The following is a 17,500-nucleotide window of genomic DNA, read 5'->3' on the forward strand; positions in this document are numbered from 1 at the left end:
TCTCTCTCTCTCTCTCTCTCTCTCTGTGTGTGTGTGTGTGTGTGTGTGTGTGTGTGTGTGTGTGTGTGGTGTTTATGCGTGCACACGCGAGAACGTTCGTGTGGTATTAGCAGAGACAGAAAACAAATTAAAGGTTCACAGTTCATGCTGTGATGTTGACACACTTTTTACATTACATATTAACGTTTTACACAGACCTAGGCTTGGCACACATACACATAGACAGACAGACACACCACACTACACACTACTCACACACCACGCCACACAACACCCACGCACCCCCCCCCCCCCCCCCCCCCCCGCCCCCCCCCCCCCCCCCCCACACACACACACACAGAGAGAAAAAAGCAACAACACCACAAAATCCCCCCTCACCCAGAAACTCCTGGAAGAAAGTCATCTGCCTGATGTCCGGCGGGGTGAACTTCTGGTACTCCAGGGCAGAGAAGACCAGGGCCCCCACCAGAATGTAGATCAGCAGCAGCACGGAGAGGCCCAGGTTCATCTTCCACTTCATCTTCCTTCGATCCTGGGTCGTTGAAGACTTGCCTGCACAGAAGTCAAGTTCAGAATGTCAGAGAGTTACAGGTTCGTTTTATTTTCATCTTGTTTCGATCCTGGGTCGATGAAGCCTTGCATACACAGAAGTCATGTCAGAATGTCACAGAGTTGCAGGTTCATCATCCACTTCATATTAATAATAATAATAATGGATACTTATATAGCATACTATCCAGAAATCTGCTTTAGGTGCTTTACAAAAACGCTTTTGTTAACATAAAACATTATATCTATGTTACATACACACACCAAAATGTGACCACACACACACACACACACACACACACACACACACACGCACGCACGCACGCACGCACACACACACACACACTGCATACATACATTTTAACATACATGTGTATCTAACAGCTACCCTAACACATACGCACACATAGGCAGGCACAAACTTACATAAACACACGCACACACAATACACATTCATATACATGCATGTAGTTATGTACACATACATAATTATGTTTTACATACATAGTCAAGCACACCTAACGAAAAGGAAGTGGACCTGCCACAACTGAACTTATTGCTGAGGGAAAAGGTGAGTTTTGAGACGAGATTTAAAAGATGCGAGGGAATCAGAATGACGAAGGTTATAAGGGAGCTTATTCCATGTCCTTTGATCCTGGGTCGATGATGCCTTGCCTGCACATAAGTCATGTCAGAATGTCACAGATTTACAGTCACTGGGAGGGGGACGTTGATGTTGCTGACTTTTTCATTTCTTTATTACGTGTATTCGTTACGCAGTTGTTTCACACGTAAAATTAACGGCTTGGAGTGTTGGCGGCCAAGTGGTATCGCCGCGTCCACCTTGGAAGCGCAGAAAGAATCTGAGCGCACTGGTTCGAATCCCGCAGTCACCGGTATTTTATGGACGCTGTAGTCAAGCGAATGAGACGATAAATAAACCGAGGTCCCCTGTGCAGCATGCATTTAGCGCACGTAAAAGAACCCACTGCAACAGAAGGGTTGTCCCTGGGCAAAATTCTGTGAACAAAATCCAATTCGATAGGAAAACGAATAAAGTTGCAGGTAGGAAAGCATGCTGTTGTGAATGCTCTGTTTCCGACTACTACTGTTTGTAAATCAGTTTCTCTGTTTCAAATGGGATCAAAATGAATCCTATACCCTTTTCTATTGGATCAATACTTGCATCTTTCGATATATTTTTGTATACGTTAGAATGATCATATATCAGTGGTTTAACAGAATTTGTATCAGCTTTAGAAAATGAAACTCTACAGCCAGACGCATTCAGTTGAACTGGAAGAAGACAAGACAAGAGAGGCAAGGCCTTCAAGACTCACTTGTGGCAAATTAAGTACCCTAGCATTAATTACAGAGTAATTTCCCTTTTTTTACTATCTGCACCAAAACGTTTGCAAAATAAATAAAACTTCCATGCTTAGCAAAAGAAGTTCCTGTTTGAACAAAAAAAAATATTAATGACTGCTCTTGTTGTGTCAGAATATCAGATCAAAGTGCCAAGTTTAGAGAATACAAAAAATATAAATATAACAGTAAATGCAGTTTGCATATAATTAGGCTTCTTTTTTCTTTTGTTTTTCTTTTTTTCTTTTTTTTTGTGCCCATCCCAGAGGTGCAATATTGTTTTTAAACAAGATGACTGGAAAGAACTGAATTTTTCCTATTTTTATGCCTAATTTGGTGTCAACTGACAAAGTATTTGCAGAGAAAATGTCAATGTTAAAGTTTACCACGGACACACACACACACACACACACACACACACACACACACACACACACACACACACACACACACACACACACCCGAACACCGGGTTAAAACATAGACTCACTTTGTTTACACAAGTAAGTCAAAAATGGGGGAGCGGGTGGGGGGACGGGAAGGTGTTAATATTTCCTGACTTTTTCCAACCTCACAGTACCAGATGTTTACAGTCACACAGGAGTCGACCAGATACTGCCACAAAACATTACAAGCATCGCTACGTTCTCTTGTTGTTAGCATACAGGACACTTCTATGTTGCTGGTTGTTTGGTAGTTTTTGTTGTTGTTATTGTTGTTTTGTTGTTGTTTTACTGTCTTCAGCCTTTCTGTTTCTTACACCTTTCTCTTCTACTTTCTTTCATCAAGGCTTTACTGACGAGTAATGACGTCCACATGTCCATCATCGCGGAGTTCATCTCTTGATAACGAAGTCTGTTCCCTGTCAGGGTTAGTCTTGTATGGCAGGATAAGGAACCGCCTGTGGTATGTAAAGTGCGAGAGAGAAAGAGAGTGAGAGAGAGAGTGAGAGAGACAGAGAGAGACAGAGACAGAGAGAGAGGGGGAAGGGGGAGAGGAGGGAGAGAAAGGGTGAGAGAGAGAGAGTGAGAGAGACAGAGAGAGACAGAGACAGAGAGAGGGGGGCAGGGGGAGAGGAGGGAGAGAAAGGGTGAGAGAGAGAGTGAGAGAGACAGAGAGAGAGAGAGAGGGGGGGGGCAGGGGGAGAGGAGGGAGAGAAAGGGTGAGAGAGAGAGTGAGAGAGACAGAGAGAGACAGAGACAGAGAGAGGGGGGCAGGGGGAGAGGAGGGAGAGAAAGAGTGAGAGAGAGAGAGAAAGAGAGGGGAGTGAGAGTGAGAGATAGTGAGAGAGACGGGGAGAAGGGAGTGAGAGAGAAAGAGAAGTGAAAGACAAAGAAAGAAAGGGGAAAGAGAGAGAGAGTTTGAGAGAGAAGGAGAGAGAGAGAGATGAGGGGTGAGAGATTCAAGATTCAAGATTCAAAAACTTTATTACTCAAGGATAAAGATTTTAGGCATTGCCTAGTCTTCCAATCTGTCCTTGTGACAACAAAAACAGTAACGATAAGACACAACAATAATAACAATAGTAAATACTACCACTACCACTACTACTACTAATAATAATAATTATAATACTAATCAACGGACCATCATCATCACAAAAATATAATGAAGGGAACACTGTCACACACTCACACCCACCCAATCACACACAGAGAGAGGGGGAGATAGAGAGAGATGGTGAGAAAGAGAGGAGAGAGGAGAGAAAGAGAGGGAGACAGAATGGGAGAGAGAGACAGAAAGACAGATGAAGAGAAAGAGAGACACAGAGAGAGACAGAGATGAGTGACGGGAGATGATGAGGGGGTGGGTGGGGGGGGGGGGGAAACGGGAGGATGAGGGAGGGTGAAGGATGAGGATGCTGACGCTGGGTGGTATCTATTGCTATTGGGTCTCGGCCTTGACCTTGGATCTCAGCGTCTTTGTTTCCTTCCGGTCAGTTTCGGGAGCAATGGTGTGTTGTTTTGTTTGTCTGTTGTTGTTGTTGTTGTTTTCCCCCCCTCTCTTTCTATATAATGAATTGCTGATTGCTTATTTGCGTGTGTGCATGCGTGCCCTGTCGGTTTTTTTTTTCCTGGGGTTTCCACGGTGTTGGCTTATATTATGGTGGGGTTCATGGTGTGGTCATGATTTGAGCAAGTGGTGCGCTACTCGATTATGCACATCGTGGGTCATGGGCAAATATCAATTGCGCACACATATTTATACATATTCAAAGCGCGTGCTCATAGCCTATCCCTCGCGAACGCGAATGTCGCCATTTTGTTTTGACCTGCCCGTTCAATCCTATATTCTATCGACAATACACGATAACATGTGATGGAAAGTTGAGAAGCAGACTGTTAAATATTTATTCAGAGAAAGATTTGTGAACGCCTCATCACTTAGTGGATTATGCCCCAAACTGCCATAAAAATATCAACAAAATCAGTCGGAATTCACAGTTTAAAATAATAAACAATGAGAGTTAATACACTTGAAACGTAAAAATTTCCAGTCTTGACTTTTCTCAAAATGAAGTCCTTTTCACTTCATACGACGTTTAGGAGTACTTGTACTTGGCTCTACATGTTATTAGTTTAACAAAATACTCAATTTCCATATCAACTTTAAAACTATAAAACTAGAATGAACATAAAAGAGAAATTGAATCGACCGTGTCGTACATTCCCGGCGGGTATAACTAAACTTGTACATCTATCTAGATCCAGAGAAAACGGCTAAATGTTGCAGTGTGACTGCGGCGATAGCCACGTCTCCTTTACTGCGGACTTGAAAAGAATTTTTACTTGCCCTTAAAGATTTTTGAATGCCCAAGATACATCAGAATAATATGATTTAAACAGCGTTCTCACTGCGAATGCCGCAATCGATTTATCGCCCTTTAAAAAAGCATGTTTAAATATCAAATTTTTTAACGTCAGTTAAGGAGCCATGATAGTGTATTGGGTAAGACAGCTTCTTCTCACCCAAACACGCGGGGTTCGAATCTGCCGTCAGGACTTTTTTTCTCTTTTTTTTTCTTTCTTTTTTTTAATCCGAAGCTTTATAATAACAAAAACAGAACACATTTTAACGATTAGAATTTTTTTTAAGTGTATCACAAATGAGTCTTGAAGGTCTTGCCTCTCTTGTTTAACCTTTAGGGAAATCAAGTGTGGTGTGGTGTGGTGTGCGGGGGGAATAGGTAGGGGTGGGGTGGAGGTGAGATGAGGTGAGGGTGTGTGTTTTCTCTCTGCCCTCACTCTGCACCATCTAACTATGCCTGTCTGCTTCTCTCTGTCTCTGTCTCTGTCTGTCTGTCTGTCTGTCTGTCTCTCTCTCTCTCTCTCTCTCTCTCTCTCTCTCTCTCTGTTCTTCTACTACTCCTACCTCTTCTTCTTCTCCTCATCGTCCTTCTATTAACAATGTCACGTTTAACACACAACGCAACCTGAGGTACAAGAAATGTTTTCAGCGCTTTTTTTTTCACAGGACAAAGCGTACACTGTTGTCAGCTTATTTTTTCTAGATGTTAGACCAGTGAAGAGAAATGATTATGCATATATCAGCTGTGTCAATCAATAGTATTATCAAGCTTACCCATCTGCTAGTCAGTGCGAGCGCTTGATTAGAACTGTGAATGTGGTTTGAAGGAAAAAAAAAGTCTGTACTGACTGCACTGTAGTTGACACTCTGTTTGCTGAACAGATTTCTTTTTCTTCTTCTTCTTCGTCTTCTTCTGCTTCTTTTTCTTCTTCTTCTGTGTGATCGTGCTAGCAAATGAACAGTAAGTGCGTGTGTGTGTTTGTGTGTGTTTGAGTGTGTGGGCGTAAATGTGTACGCGTGTCTTTGTTTGCTTGTTTTATAATTGTGTGTGTGTGTGTGTGTGAGTACGTACGAACATGATAATGTACCAATTGTTCTTTTCATGGCTTTGTTACCTTTAATGGACTATTCCAGTTATTATTCTCATTCGTTGTTCTAATTATTTTATTTTATTTCATTTTATTTCTTTATTTCTGTGTTTTGTGTCGTTGTTTATTTTTATGTTTTGTGTCGTTAAATGGGCAGAATTATATAAAGGCCTTTACTGCGCCTAATTCTTTACCCATTAAATATTCAATCAATCTTCTTCTTCTTCTTCTTCTGCGTTCACTCGTATGTACACGAGTGGGCTTTTACGTGTATGACCGTTTTTACCCCGCCATGTAAGCAGCCATACTCCGTTTTCGGGGGTGTGCATGCTGGGTATGTTCTTGTTTCCAAAACCCACCGAACGCTGACATGGATTACAGGATCTTTAACGTGCGTATTTGATCTTCTGCTTGCATATACACACGAAGGGGGTTCAGGCACAAGCAGGTCTGCACATATGTTGACCTGGGAGATCGTAAAAATTTCCACCCTTTACCCACCAGGCGCCGTCACCGTGATTCGAACCCGGGACCCTCAGATTGACAGTCCAACGCTTTAACCACTCGGCTATTGCGCCCGTCATTCAATCAATCAATCTTTATTCCTTCATTCGTTCCTTCTTGTTCTTCTTCTAATTAGACTGTGTGGTAACCTTGTGAAAGTGATGATGATTGTTTCAACATGAGTGAATTCTACGTGCATCAATGTCCAGTCTGCAAGTGACATCTGCTGATCTAGCTTCGGGTGATGCTGACGTTTTCGTCGATTTTGACTGTCAGTGATGATGACGACAGTAATGATGATGATGATGATGATAATGATAATAACAATGAAAAGTTTCAGAGAAAAAACAACTAGTGATGATGATAATGATATTAATAATGATGATGATGATGAACATTGTCTATACTATTATGATTACGATGACGATGACAATGAAAATATTGAAAATTCCTTCTTTTTTTTTCATTTCATGTTCGCTATTGCTTTTGAGTGAGCGAAACGAGTTTTCCTTTTTTTTTATTCAGTTTTAATTTTTCTTTCTTTTTTTCCCCTTTCTTTTTTTCTGTTTTTTCCCCCTTCTTAATTAAGACAATATCGTCAATAACACTGACCCTGGATGCTACAGAGCACGCCTGTTCTTCATGGAAGACGATTGAAGTGGGGAGGTTGTGTGTGTGAGAGAGATACCCTTGATTCCAAGGGATGCTGCACAGGGGAAAGCCCTAGGGTATTGGTGGTGGTGCAGGCAGGCAGGCAGGCAGGCGTACTCACCACCACTGAGACCCTTCAGTTCGTAATAAAGGCACCGAATGGCCTAGCTGCTGGCTCACACGTATAATAAATTTGTATTTGTATTTGTATTTCTTTTTATCACAACAGATTTCTCTGTGTGAAATTGGGGCTGCTCTTCCCCAGGGAGAGCGCGTCGCTACACTACAGCGCCACCCTTTTTTTTTTTTTTTGTATTTTTTCCTGCGTGCAGTTTTATTTGTTTTTCCTATTGAAGTGGATTTTTCGACAGAATTTTGCCAGGAACAACCCTTTTGTTGCCGTGGGTTCTTTTACGTGCGCTAAGTGCATGCTGCACACGGGACCTCGGTTTATCGTCTCATCCGAATGACTAGCGTCCAGACCACCACTTAAGGTCTAGTGGAGAGGGAGAAAATTTTGGCGGCTGAGCCGTGATTCGAACCAGCGCGCTCAGATTCTCTCGTTTCCTAGGCGGACGCGGTTACCTCTAGGCCATCACTCCACTCTATATATATATATATATCAGCAACATCATCGACTTCCATCATCAGCCGGTGCACTGTCTGTGCCGGAAGGAAGTTAGACTCTCGCAAGACATGAGGAATTTAACGACATGTAATTTGCAAGTTTCGAAATAGGATGGAATAGTATGGAAAAAAAATGAAAGAGGATAAACAGATAAAAGCGCGTGCTCTGTCTGTCTCTGTCTGTTTGTCTGTTTGTCTCTCTCTCCCTCTCTCTCTCTCTCTCTCTCTCTTTCTCTCACATGCACACACACATGTACTGATTCCCATATTCACCCACACTGCTCACACATGCACGCACACACACACACACACACACACACACACACACACACAAACACACACATGTACTGACTCACAAAGATTCACATATTCACTCACACACACACACACACACACACACACACACACACACACACACACGCACGCACGCACACACACACACACACACACACACACACACACACACAATCACACTCTCTCTCTCTCTCTCACTCTCTCTCTCTCTCTCTCTCTCTCTCACACACACACACACACACACACACACACACACACAACACACACACACACACACTCTCTCCCTCTCTCTCTCTCTCTCTCTCTCTCTCTCTACTCGCACACATACATGCAAACGTTCATAATTTTTTTTTTCTCCACAGACTTAAAGCTAAGAAAAGTGACGAAAGAATATGGTTAAACACACGCACACACACACACACACATACAGTCAGTCCTATTTCGCTGAAATAGCCCCGGGCGCCGCCTATTTGTTTTCAGCCTATGCAAACACCATATTCATCTGACTGTTTACATAAGCGAGCGTCACGCGTACACGTAACTAGTAAGAGCGGATTTTAACACACGTTTATCAACTCAACTGCTTCATCACACCAAATATGCTCGCCAGAACTCAGCTCAGGAGGGAAGACGGACTCAGGAGAAAGGTGGCTGGCTGGTTAAGACGCTCAGCTACTAACACAGAGAGTCCGTGAGGGTGTGGGTTCGAATCCCGCTCTCGCCCTTTCTTACCCAAGTTGGACTGGAAAATTAAACTGAGCGCCGCGCGTCTAGTCATTCGGATGAGACGATAATCCGAGGTTCCGTGTGCAGGTACGTACTTGGCGCACTGAAAAAGAACCCATGGCAACAAGAATGTTGTCCTCTGGCAAGATTCTGTAGAAAAATCCACGAATACATACTATTTTTGTTAAACATCATATTCCCAGCCTCGTTTTCCCATAGTCACTTTTCTTCTTCTTCTTCTTCTTCTTCTTCTTCTTCTTCTTATTCTTCATTCTTCTCTCACTCGACTTACGCACGTGAAATAACAAAATCCCACAGATAACAATATCTTCAACAAACAGATTGTTGATTATCCGCCAAAGAAAAAAAAAACACACAAAAACCCCTACATCCCAAGCAGGGAGAGAGAAATCCTGACGGACAGATCCGGATAATAACTAAGCTGTAAAGAAGGTTGTTGAAGGATGCTGACACGGTGGTAGGGGCGCGTGGGTCAAAAGACAGTGTCAGTGGTAAGTCTCTCTCTCCACTTCACATCCGGAACCGGAACACCGATCTATCAATATAAATCCAGATGAGATTGGTAAGTCTCTCTCCACTTCAGAACCGGAACCGGAACACCAATCTATCAATATGAATCCAGATGAGATTGGTGAGTCTCTCTCCACTTCAGAACCGGAACCGGAACACCGATTTATCAATATGGATTTCAGATGAGATTGGTAAGTCTCTCTCCACTTCAGAACCGGAACCGGAACACCGATCTATCAATATGAATCCAGATGAGACTGGTGAGTCTCTCTCCACTTCAGAACCGGAACAGGAACACCTATCTATCAATATGGATCCAGATGAGATTGGTAAGTCTCTCTCCACTTCAGAACCGAAACCGGAACACCGATCTATCAGTATGAATCCAAATAAGACTGGTAAGTCTCTCTCCACTTCAGAACCGGAACCGGAACACCAACCTATCAACATGGATCCAGATGAGATTGGTAAGTCTCTCTCCACTTCAGAACCGGAACCGGAACACCGATCTATCAATATGGATTTCAGATGAGATTTGTAGCGAGAGGGTGTGTGTCTGCCTTCACTGATGCGTGCTAGCTATCTAGCTGGGTCTGCCGTACCGGTTATCAACGCTCTTACTGGCAATCCTCTCAAGAAGGCCACACACTATTCTTGTCTTCAGAAGATGAGGGAGAGCCGGAAGGGAATGAAGGAGTGTGTGTGTGTATGCGTGTGTGTGTGTGTGTGTGTGTGTGTGTGTGTGTGTAACGTGTGTGTAACGTGTGTGTGTGTGTGTGTGTGTGTGTGTGTGTGTGTGTGTAACGTGTGTGTAACGTGTGTGTGTGCGTGTTCGTGTGTGTGTGTGTGTGTGTGTGTGTGTGTGTGTGTGTGTGTGTGTGTGTGTAGTAACGTGTGTGTAACGTGTGTGTGTGCGTGTGTGACTGGAAAATAGGGGGCCACATTTGTTTTAGAGAAAGAGGAGAAAAAAAAAGGCACATACCGTTTTCAAGAACAAAATAATGCAGGCAATCGATAGAGACATTGATTTAATACACATACCCGCGCGTACGCACACACACACACACACACACACACACACACACACACACACACACACACACACACACACACACACACGCACTCACGCACGCACGCACGCACACACACGAACACACACACACACACACACACACACACACACACACACACACACACACACACACGAACACCCACTCCCCCTCCCCTCCCCCCGCCCCCAAACACACACGAACACACACACACACACGAACACACACACACACACACACACACACACACACACACACACACACACACACACACACACACACACACACACACACACACACACACACACATTATACCAGAGAGAATAGAAGAGAGACAGACAGACAGACAGAGACAGAGAGACAGGGGAGGATGGGAAGGGTGGGGGGGGGGAGTGAGTGATAGAAGGAGAGGCTGGGACAAACAAAGAGCTTGTGGCTCAAGCAATCGAAAACCTTAAGTTTCTGACGACGCCATACAATAAACAAAAGATCCTACAATGCCTACCACACAGTAAAAAATAAATAAATAAAAAATAAAAAAAATAAAAAAAACGACAGAGAGAATGAACGCTCGCGGCAGTCAAACAACAAACAGAGATATATTCAAGGAAAACAAATAGAGTTATTAGATAAGTCCTTTGATAAAACCCATTTTCCTTTCTCAATATTTTTTTTTTTTTTTTTTTTAGCCGCTTGCTATCTGGACAAAGATTTCAGGCTCCCAAAACAAACGAATGAACAACAACAATAATAACAAAACGTTTTAGAACAAGTCTTACTGATTCCCCGTTGTATGGGGGGTCTTTAAAATCAAATGCGAGCTATCAGTTGAGAAATAATAATGGATCGTTGTGTGCTGAGGAGCTGGCAATATCGCGGGCAGCCGAGCTGCACAGCTAAGACTGCTTCTGTTCATGAAGCTATAATGCTTTTTTAATAAAAGGCTTGTGTTTGTGTTGGAGGCCACAGTATTCAACACTGGGTGTGGGCCTTTTCTCTACATTAATTTACACAATGTTGTGCAAGAATGGGCGGTAGCCGGAGGGGAGGGGGGTGGGGGAGGAGGGGAGAGGGAGGAGGGGTGGGGAATGGGGGCGCATGTGATGTGAGGGGCAGTAGGGTGCGAAGGACGAGAGAGGGGGATAGGGCGTAGGTGGGGTGGGATTGACTGAATCATAAATCCAGTTTGGTATGACACGAAGATAACGTTTTGCCAGATAATGCGTACTGTTGTTTCTTCTTCTTCTTCTTCTTTGTTCGTGGGCTGCAACTCCCACGTTCACTCGTATGTACTCGAATGGGATTCTATGTGTATGACCGTTTTTACCCCGCCATGTAGGCAGCCATACTCCGTTTTCCGGGGTGTGCATGCTGGGTATGTTCTTGTTTCCATAACCCACCGAACACTGACATGGATTACAGGATCTTTAACGTACGTATTTGATCTTCTGCTTGCGTATATACATGAAGGGGGTTCAGGCTATATCAGGTCTGCACATATGTTGACCTGGGAGATCGGAAAAATCTCCACCCTTTACCCCCACCAGGCCGGCGCCGTTACCGAGATTCGAACCCGTGACCCTCAGATTGAAAAAAGTTCAACGCTTTAACCACTCGTCTATTGCGCCCGTCTGTACAGTTGTTTAAAACTTAATCGTGGAGAGAAAACACAAAACAAACACGCATGCCTCCTCCTCACATACACGCAGACAAAAAAAAAAACAAGAGAGGCGAGGCCTTCAAGACTCACTTGTGATAAATTAAGTCCCCTAGCATTAATTACAGAGTAATTTCCCTTTTTTACTATCTGCACCGAAACGTTTGCAAAATAAATAAAACTTCCATGCTTAGCAAAAGAAGTTCCTGTTTGAACAAAAACTGATAATATTGACTGCTCTTGTTGTTGGGTCAGAATATCAGATCAAAGTGCCAAGTTCAGAGAATACAAAAAATATAAATATAACAGTAAATGCAGTTTGCATATAATTAGGCTTCTTTTTTTTCTTTTTTGTGCCCATCCCAGAGGTGCAATATTGTTTTAAACAAGATGACTGGAAAGAACTGAATTTTTCCTATTTTAATGCCTAATTTGGTGTCAACTGACAAAGTATTTGCAGAGAAAATGTCAATGTTAAAGTTTACCACACACACACACACACACACACACACACACAGACAACCGAACACCGGGTTAAAACATAGACTCACTTTGTTTACACAAGTGAGTCAAAAAGCACAAACGCGTGCGTGATATGTAGGCAAATGTGGGTAGGGTATGCGCGCGTGCGTTCATGCGTGTCTGAAATAATATACAGCAACTATATGGCGGTGTTCTCTGTTCGCCCCATCTAGGTCAATAATGTTTTTGTAAGGTTCTGAAACATTGTATGATGGATCCTTTTTACTGTGACCTTGTGCACCTGTGGGGTGGTGGTCAGAGGGGTGGGGTTGGAGGTGGGGGGTTCAGATGCTGTGCTATGAAAGAATACTTCGATAGCTACACCCCCATCTCTTCTTTTTTTTTCCACCGTTGTTGTTACCACGAGAAATCAAGGATAATCATAGCGCCTTGTAGCTCGCTGGGTTCTCCAACGCCCACATTCCCATTGCTATCATTTTATTCACCACAGACAATGCAGAACTAATACAATCTACTGCCGGTGTTTGATGGTGTGTTAACTCACTCCGTACGGCCAGTCCTCTCTTCTCCTCTACACAGACCCCTCGGATGTCCAGTGGGTGTCTGAATGACCCAACCTTTAGCTTCCGTCGTCAGAATTGTGGTATTCTTTGTCAACATTCACGTCTTCAGTATAAGAGCCTTCCGTTTGCACTATTTTGATGATGGTAATTGGGGTGAAACGCTGTTAACGTCGTCTTTTTCGCCGTTCGTATGGAGAGAGTTAAAAGTTCTTAAAAGCCACAGGAAAATTGTCTTGACCCTCTAAGAGATCAGTGACAATAAATCGGTGCACTTTTTTTTTCTTCTTCAGTTTTGTTGTTTTAGATAAGATAAGATAAGATAAGATAAGAATAACTTTATTATCTCCAACTGGAGAAATTTGGTCAGGTGCATTATCACAACATAGACAAGTAAACAACATGGGGACCATAACTGTAAAAGTCAACAACAGCTTTTACGAATATTACGAAGATACAGATGTAAATATATATATATATATATATATATATATATATATATATATATCACATACACCGTTTCATACATACATCCACACACTGCAGGTAATAGCTAGTATTCTTAATTTAAAAACAGAAAGCATTAAGAAACATTATTTGAATATAATTATAAACATAGCCTACTACACTGCATATTGATCATAATAGACAGATAAGATAAGATTAAAGATAAATTGCGGAAAAAACTGCAACCAGATAATCAGCACACACACCCGCACCCACCCACCCACCCCACCCCCACCCCCCACCACCACCACCACCCTCACCCACCCCACACATGCGGATTACTGTGGTTGAAGGTTTTGGAGCCAACCTTGCCTACATTGCCACCTGACGGGGATGACCTCTTGAACAAAACGAAAGTCGGACAGACGCCTCAGTTGCAGGATCGAGGCAATGCAAGGGAAATGCTGGAACCGGTGTATCATTTCCTGGTGGCACCCCCAATTCCCATATTTAAATAGAACAGAATACTTTGCGGAGTTATTGTCGAGATTAATTAAGGCAGAGACGGAACTTGCAGTTCCAGAATTATCCCCCATCATTCCCTCTGTGATCAAATCCATATGTTTTGATTCAGAGGGGCCCTCACAACCTGTGAGGATTTGGTGATGTGCGATTTCCATTCCCCCCCCCCTCCCCTTTTGTGTGTGTGTGTGTGAGTGTTTGTGTGTGTGTGTGTTGGTGGGTGTGGGTGTGTACATACATACATCGTTTTCAAATCTCTCGAAGCACTTTACAACACGTCAATATATATATATATATATATGTGTGTGTGTGTGTGTGTGTGTGTGTGTGTGTGTGTGTGTGTGTGTGTGTGTGTGTGTGTGTGTGTGTGTGTATGTAAAGGTAGTAGTGGTAGCAGTAGTAGTAGTAATGATAGTAACAGTATCAGTAACAGTACCAGTTCTTGCTTATCACCTGCCCAGCCATCGAAGTCGTCTGCGAAGCGAAGGTTCGTGACGGTCAGGACTGTTCTGACATGATCTTCGAGCGTCTCAGTCATGGTGCGTTATTGGAATGCGTTGAACAACGCGGGAGACAGAAGACAGCCCTGAAGGACTCCGATGAAAGCATAGAACCACTCTTCAACAGAACCTCACGAACCTCACTAGTCTCTTCGGAGTATAAAGTTACTTTGCTCGGTGGACTTTTGCTACCGTTGTTACTATAATTCCCAAAACAATTGATTGCCTTTTGAAATCCCTCCGACGGGCGCAATAGCCGAGTGGTTAAAGCGTTGGACTGTCAATCTGAGGGTCCCGGGTTCGAATCACGGTGACGGCGCCTGGTGGGTAAAGGGTGGACATTTTTACGATCTCCCACGTCAACATATGTGCAGACCTGCTAGTGCCTGAATCCCTTTCGTGTGTATACGCAAGCAGAAGATCCAATACGCACGTTAAAGATCCTGTAATCCATGTCAGCGTTCGGTGGGTTATGGAAACAAGAACATACCCAGCATGCACCCCCCGAAAACGGAGTATGGCTGCCTACATGGCAGGGTAAAAACGGTCATACACGTAAAAGCCCACTCGTGTGCATACGAGTGAACGCAGAAGAAGAAGAAGAAGAAGAAGAAATCCCTCCAACGCACACAAGCAGGTATCTTAACACATTGATGGGCTTCGGTAGCTAGCGATTGTGTCGCGTGAACAAACGGTACAGCTTTCAAAGCATGGTATATGATCTCTGAAAAGCAGTCAGGATTAGTACCTGGACCCAAGTCCTAGAGCAATTTGATCCTGAGGGCGTTTTGCCAATAGGCCGTTATATTCCACTTCGAGTAAAGGCAAGGTGGCGTGACTTCGTCATTGCTACACACATTAACATGTGTTTCGCATGGCCAGGTGTGTGTGTGTGTGTGTGTGTGTGTGTGTGTGTGTGTGTGTGTGCGCGCGTTTAGGTGTGTGTGTGTGTGTGCGTGTGTGTGTGAGAGAGAGAGTGTGTGTGTATGTGTCCGTCTATCTGAATGTCTGTGTGTGTATGTATGTGTGTGTGTGTACCTGTCTGTGTTTATACGTTGTATGTGTGTGTGTGCGTGCGTGCGTGCGTGTGTGAGGGTGTGTGTATCTGTGGGTGTTTGAAAAAAAACACACAAAAAAACAACAACAAAAAGAAGTAGACACAAACAGAATTAAAAACGTTCATTCTGCCACATGAGAAAAACGAATATTCTTCTCTTTTTTCTTTTCTTTTTTAAGCCACAAGACATGTTCGAAATCCCAAATCCTGCATAACATGCCTCTCGTGTGCTCAGTTAAACCGTTAACTTCTGGACGAAATGTAAGGCAAGTCCGTTATAGATGAGATCAGCTTCGTGGTTTGACTGTTACCATGTATTAATATTGATTTTAATCCTCTGGCGTCGGACTTCGGGAAATGAAAGCTTCGATTTCTCTCCCCCCCCACCCCCTCCTTTATTTTTTCCCCCATGTCACTTCCTCACACTCAAAGCAGACATTTTTGTTTAGTTTTAAGGGTTGTTGTTTTTTGTGTTTGTTTGTTTGTTTCTGTCTTCAGTGAATTTCTGTGTGTGTGTGTGTGTGTGTGTGTGTGTGTGCGTGCGTGCGTGCGTGCGTGTGTGTGCGTGTGTGTTTACGAGTTTTGTCTTTTAGTCTACACTTTTCTTGTTTATTTGTTTAAATCTTGTTTTCTTTTTCTTTTCAGATCTATGAGGTGCATGGGGTGGTTACAGTGGTGTATATTATATCACAGATTGACGTTAGTTTACATTTGGGCCAACAGCAAAGTGAGAGCTGCATTATCAATGGTTTCTCCAGTCAATGGGAAATCATTTATAGCTAAGTCTTTTATGAAGGACTATGACTCAAACTAGGAGGCAAAATTGCACTGGCTTTTAGTGCTGCAGCCTTGTGGGCTAACTAGTAGGCCTTTGGGAACCATCCCAACGCCGACTGTCCTAAAACCCTCTTGGCCGAGATAGTGGGGGTGTAACTTAGGCAAGGCACTCTCCACTATAATCAAATTCTAGCCCAAATGGTCGGAACAGCAGTTGCCTCCTCTGCTGTTCTGATGGTCATAGTCGGACACGACTGACTATCATATATAGGTATAACAGCCTCTACCTTTATAATAATGTTTTGTGAGGAGGGGAGGGAGGAGGATGGGGGGCGTTCTATTTGTTTGTTTTCTTCCTTGTTTTTGATGCACTTTATGTTCTCTGTTTCTGGACCTTGCGATTGGAATGAACTTCCTCTTTCGCTTCGTCAAGTCTCCACACTCAGCTCTTTCAAGTCTGGCCTTAAAACCCACCTCTTCCCAAAATAGCCTCCCTTGCCTGCCGCTTCCTTGTCTTTAGTTTCTACAGTTTTAGAGTTATGCATGCGTGTGAATGACTGGTGCGAAAGCGCTTTGATTTGTTTCTGCACGAGATCCAGCGCTATATAAACTTCCTTGTCTTTAGTTTCTACAGTTTTAGAGTTATGCATGCGTGTGAATGACTGGTGCGAAAGCGCTTTGATTTGTCTCTGCACGAGATCCAGTGCTATATAAATACCATTATTATTATTATTGGGTTTTTTTCTTCTTATTTCCATTCCGAATTTGAAAAATCTTCAGTGAAAAACAAGCAAGCAAACAAACAAAAATCATGGTTAATAACTGAAAAAGAAAAAATATATATATGATCTTTTCAATGCTTTCTTCATTGTCTGTCCGTTAACCGTGCTGGCGAGTTTGCTTTGGCCAAGGAAGGCTGTCACTTTGCTGCTAACATGAAACTGAACTTACAGGTCAGAACGTCAGCCAGCCACCATGCTTTCAGTGGACGTATACATACATACCTCTCTCTCGGGATTGCATTACTTTTGTTCAGAAAAAAACAAAAAAAAAAAAAACAACAACTGCTGCACCATTGAAAAAGCACACACACACAGACACAGACACACACGCACACACACACACACACACACACACACAGACACACACACACGCACACACACACACACACACACACACACACACACACACACACACACACACACACACACAGTAGTAATTGCACTCCCAAATTCATGAAACACTGATCTCATTTTCGCCAAGTATCAGGATTGAAGGGGTTAATCTGCCTGATGGGTCTTTCTG

At 43.2% G+C, this 17,500-nt stretch overlaps 1 protein-coding gene across 1 annotated transcript in view; it reads right to left on the reverse strand.

Annotated features, from left to right (window-relative positions):
- Nucleotides 1-17,500, reverse strand: part of LOC143281580 (potassium channel subfamily K member 2-like) — a 34,696-nt gene that overhangs the window by 11,567 nt on the left and 5,629 nt on the right. The window contains exon 2 of the mRNA XM_076586818.1: nucleotides 379-552. Coding sequence (XP_076442933.1) covers nucleotides 379-520 — 142 coding nt within the window. The 5' untranslated portion in view covers nucleotides 521-552. The remainder of the gene's footprint in view (nucleotides 1-378; nucleotides 553-17,500) is intronic.

Source organism: Babylonia areolata, chromosome 4, assembly GCF_041734735.1.
Source record: "Babylonia areolata isolate BAREFJ2019XMU chromosome 4, ASM4173473v1, whole genome shotgun sequence".
In the NCBI taxonomy this organism is placed as follows: Eukaryota; Metazoa; Mollusca; class Gastropoda; order Neogastropoda; family Buccinidae; genus Babylonia; species Babylonia areolata.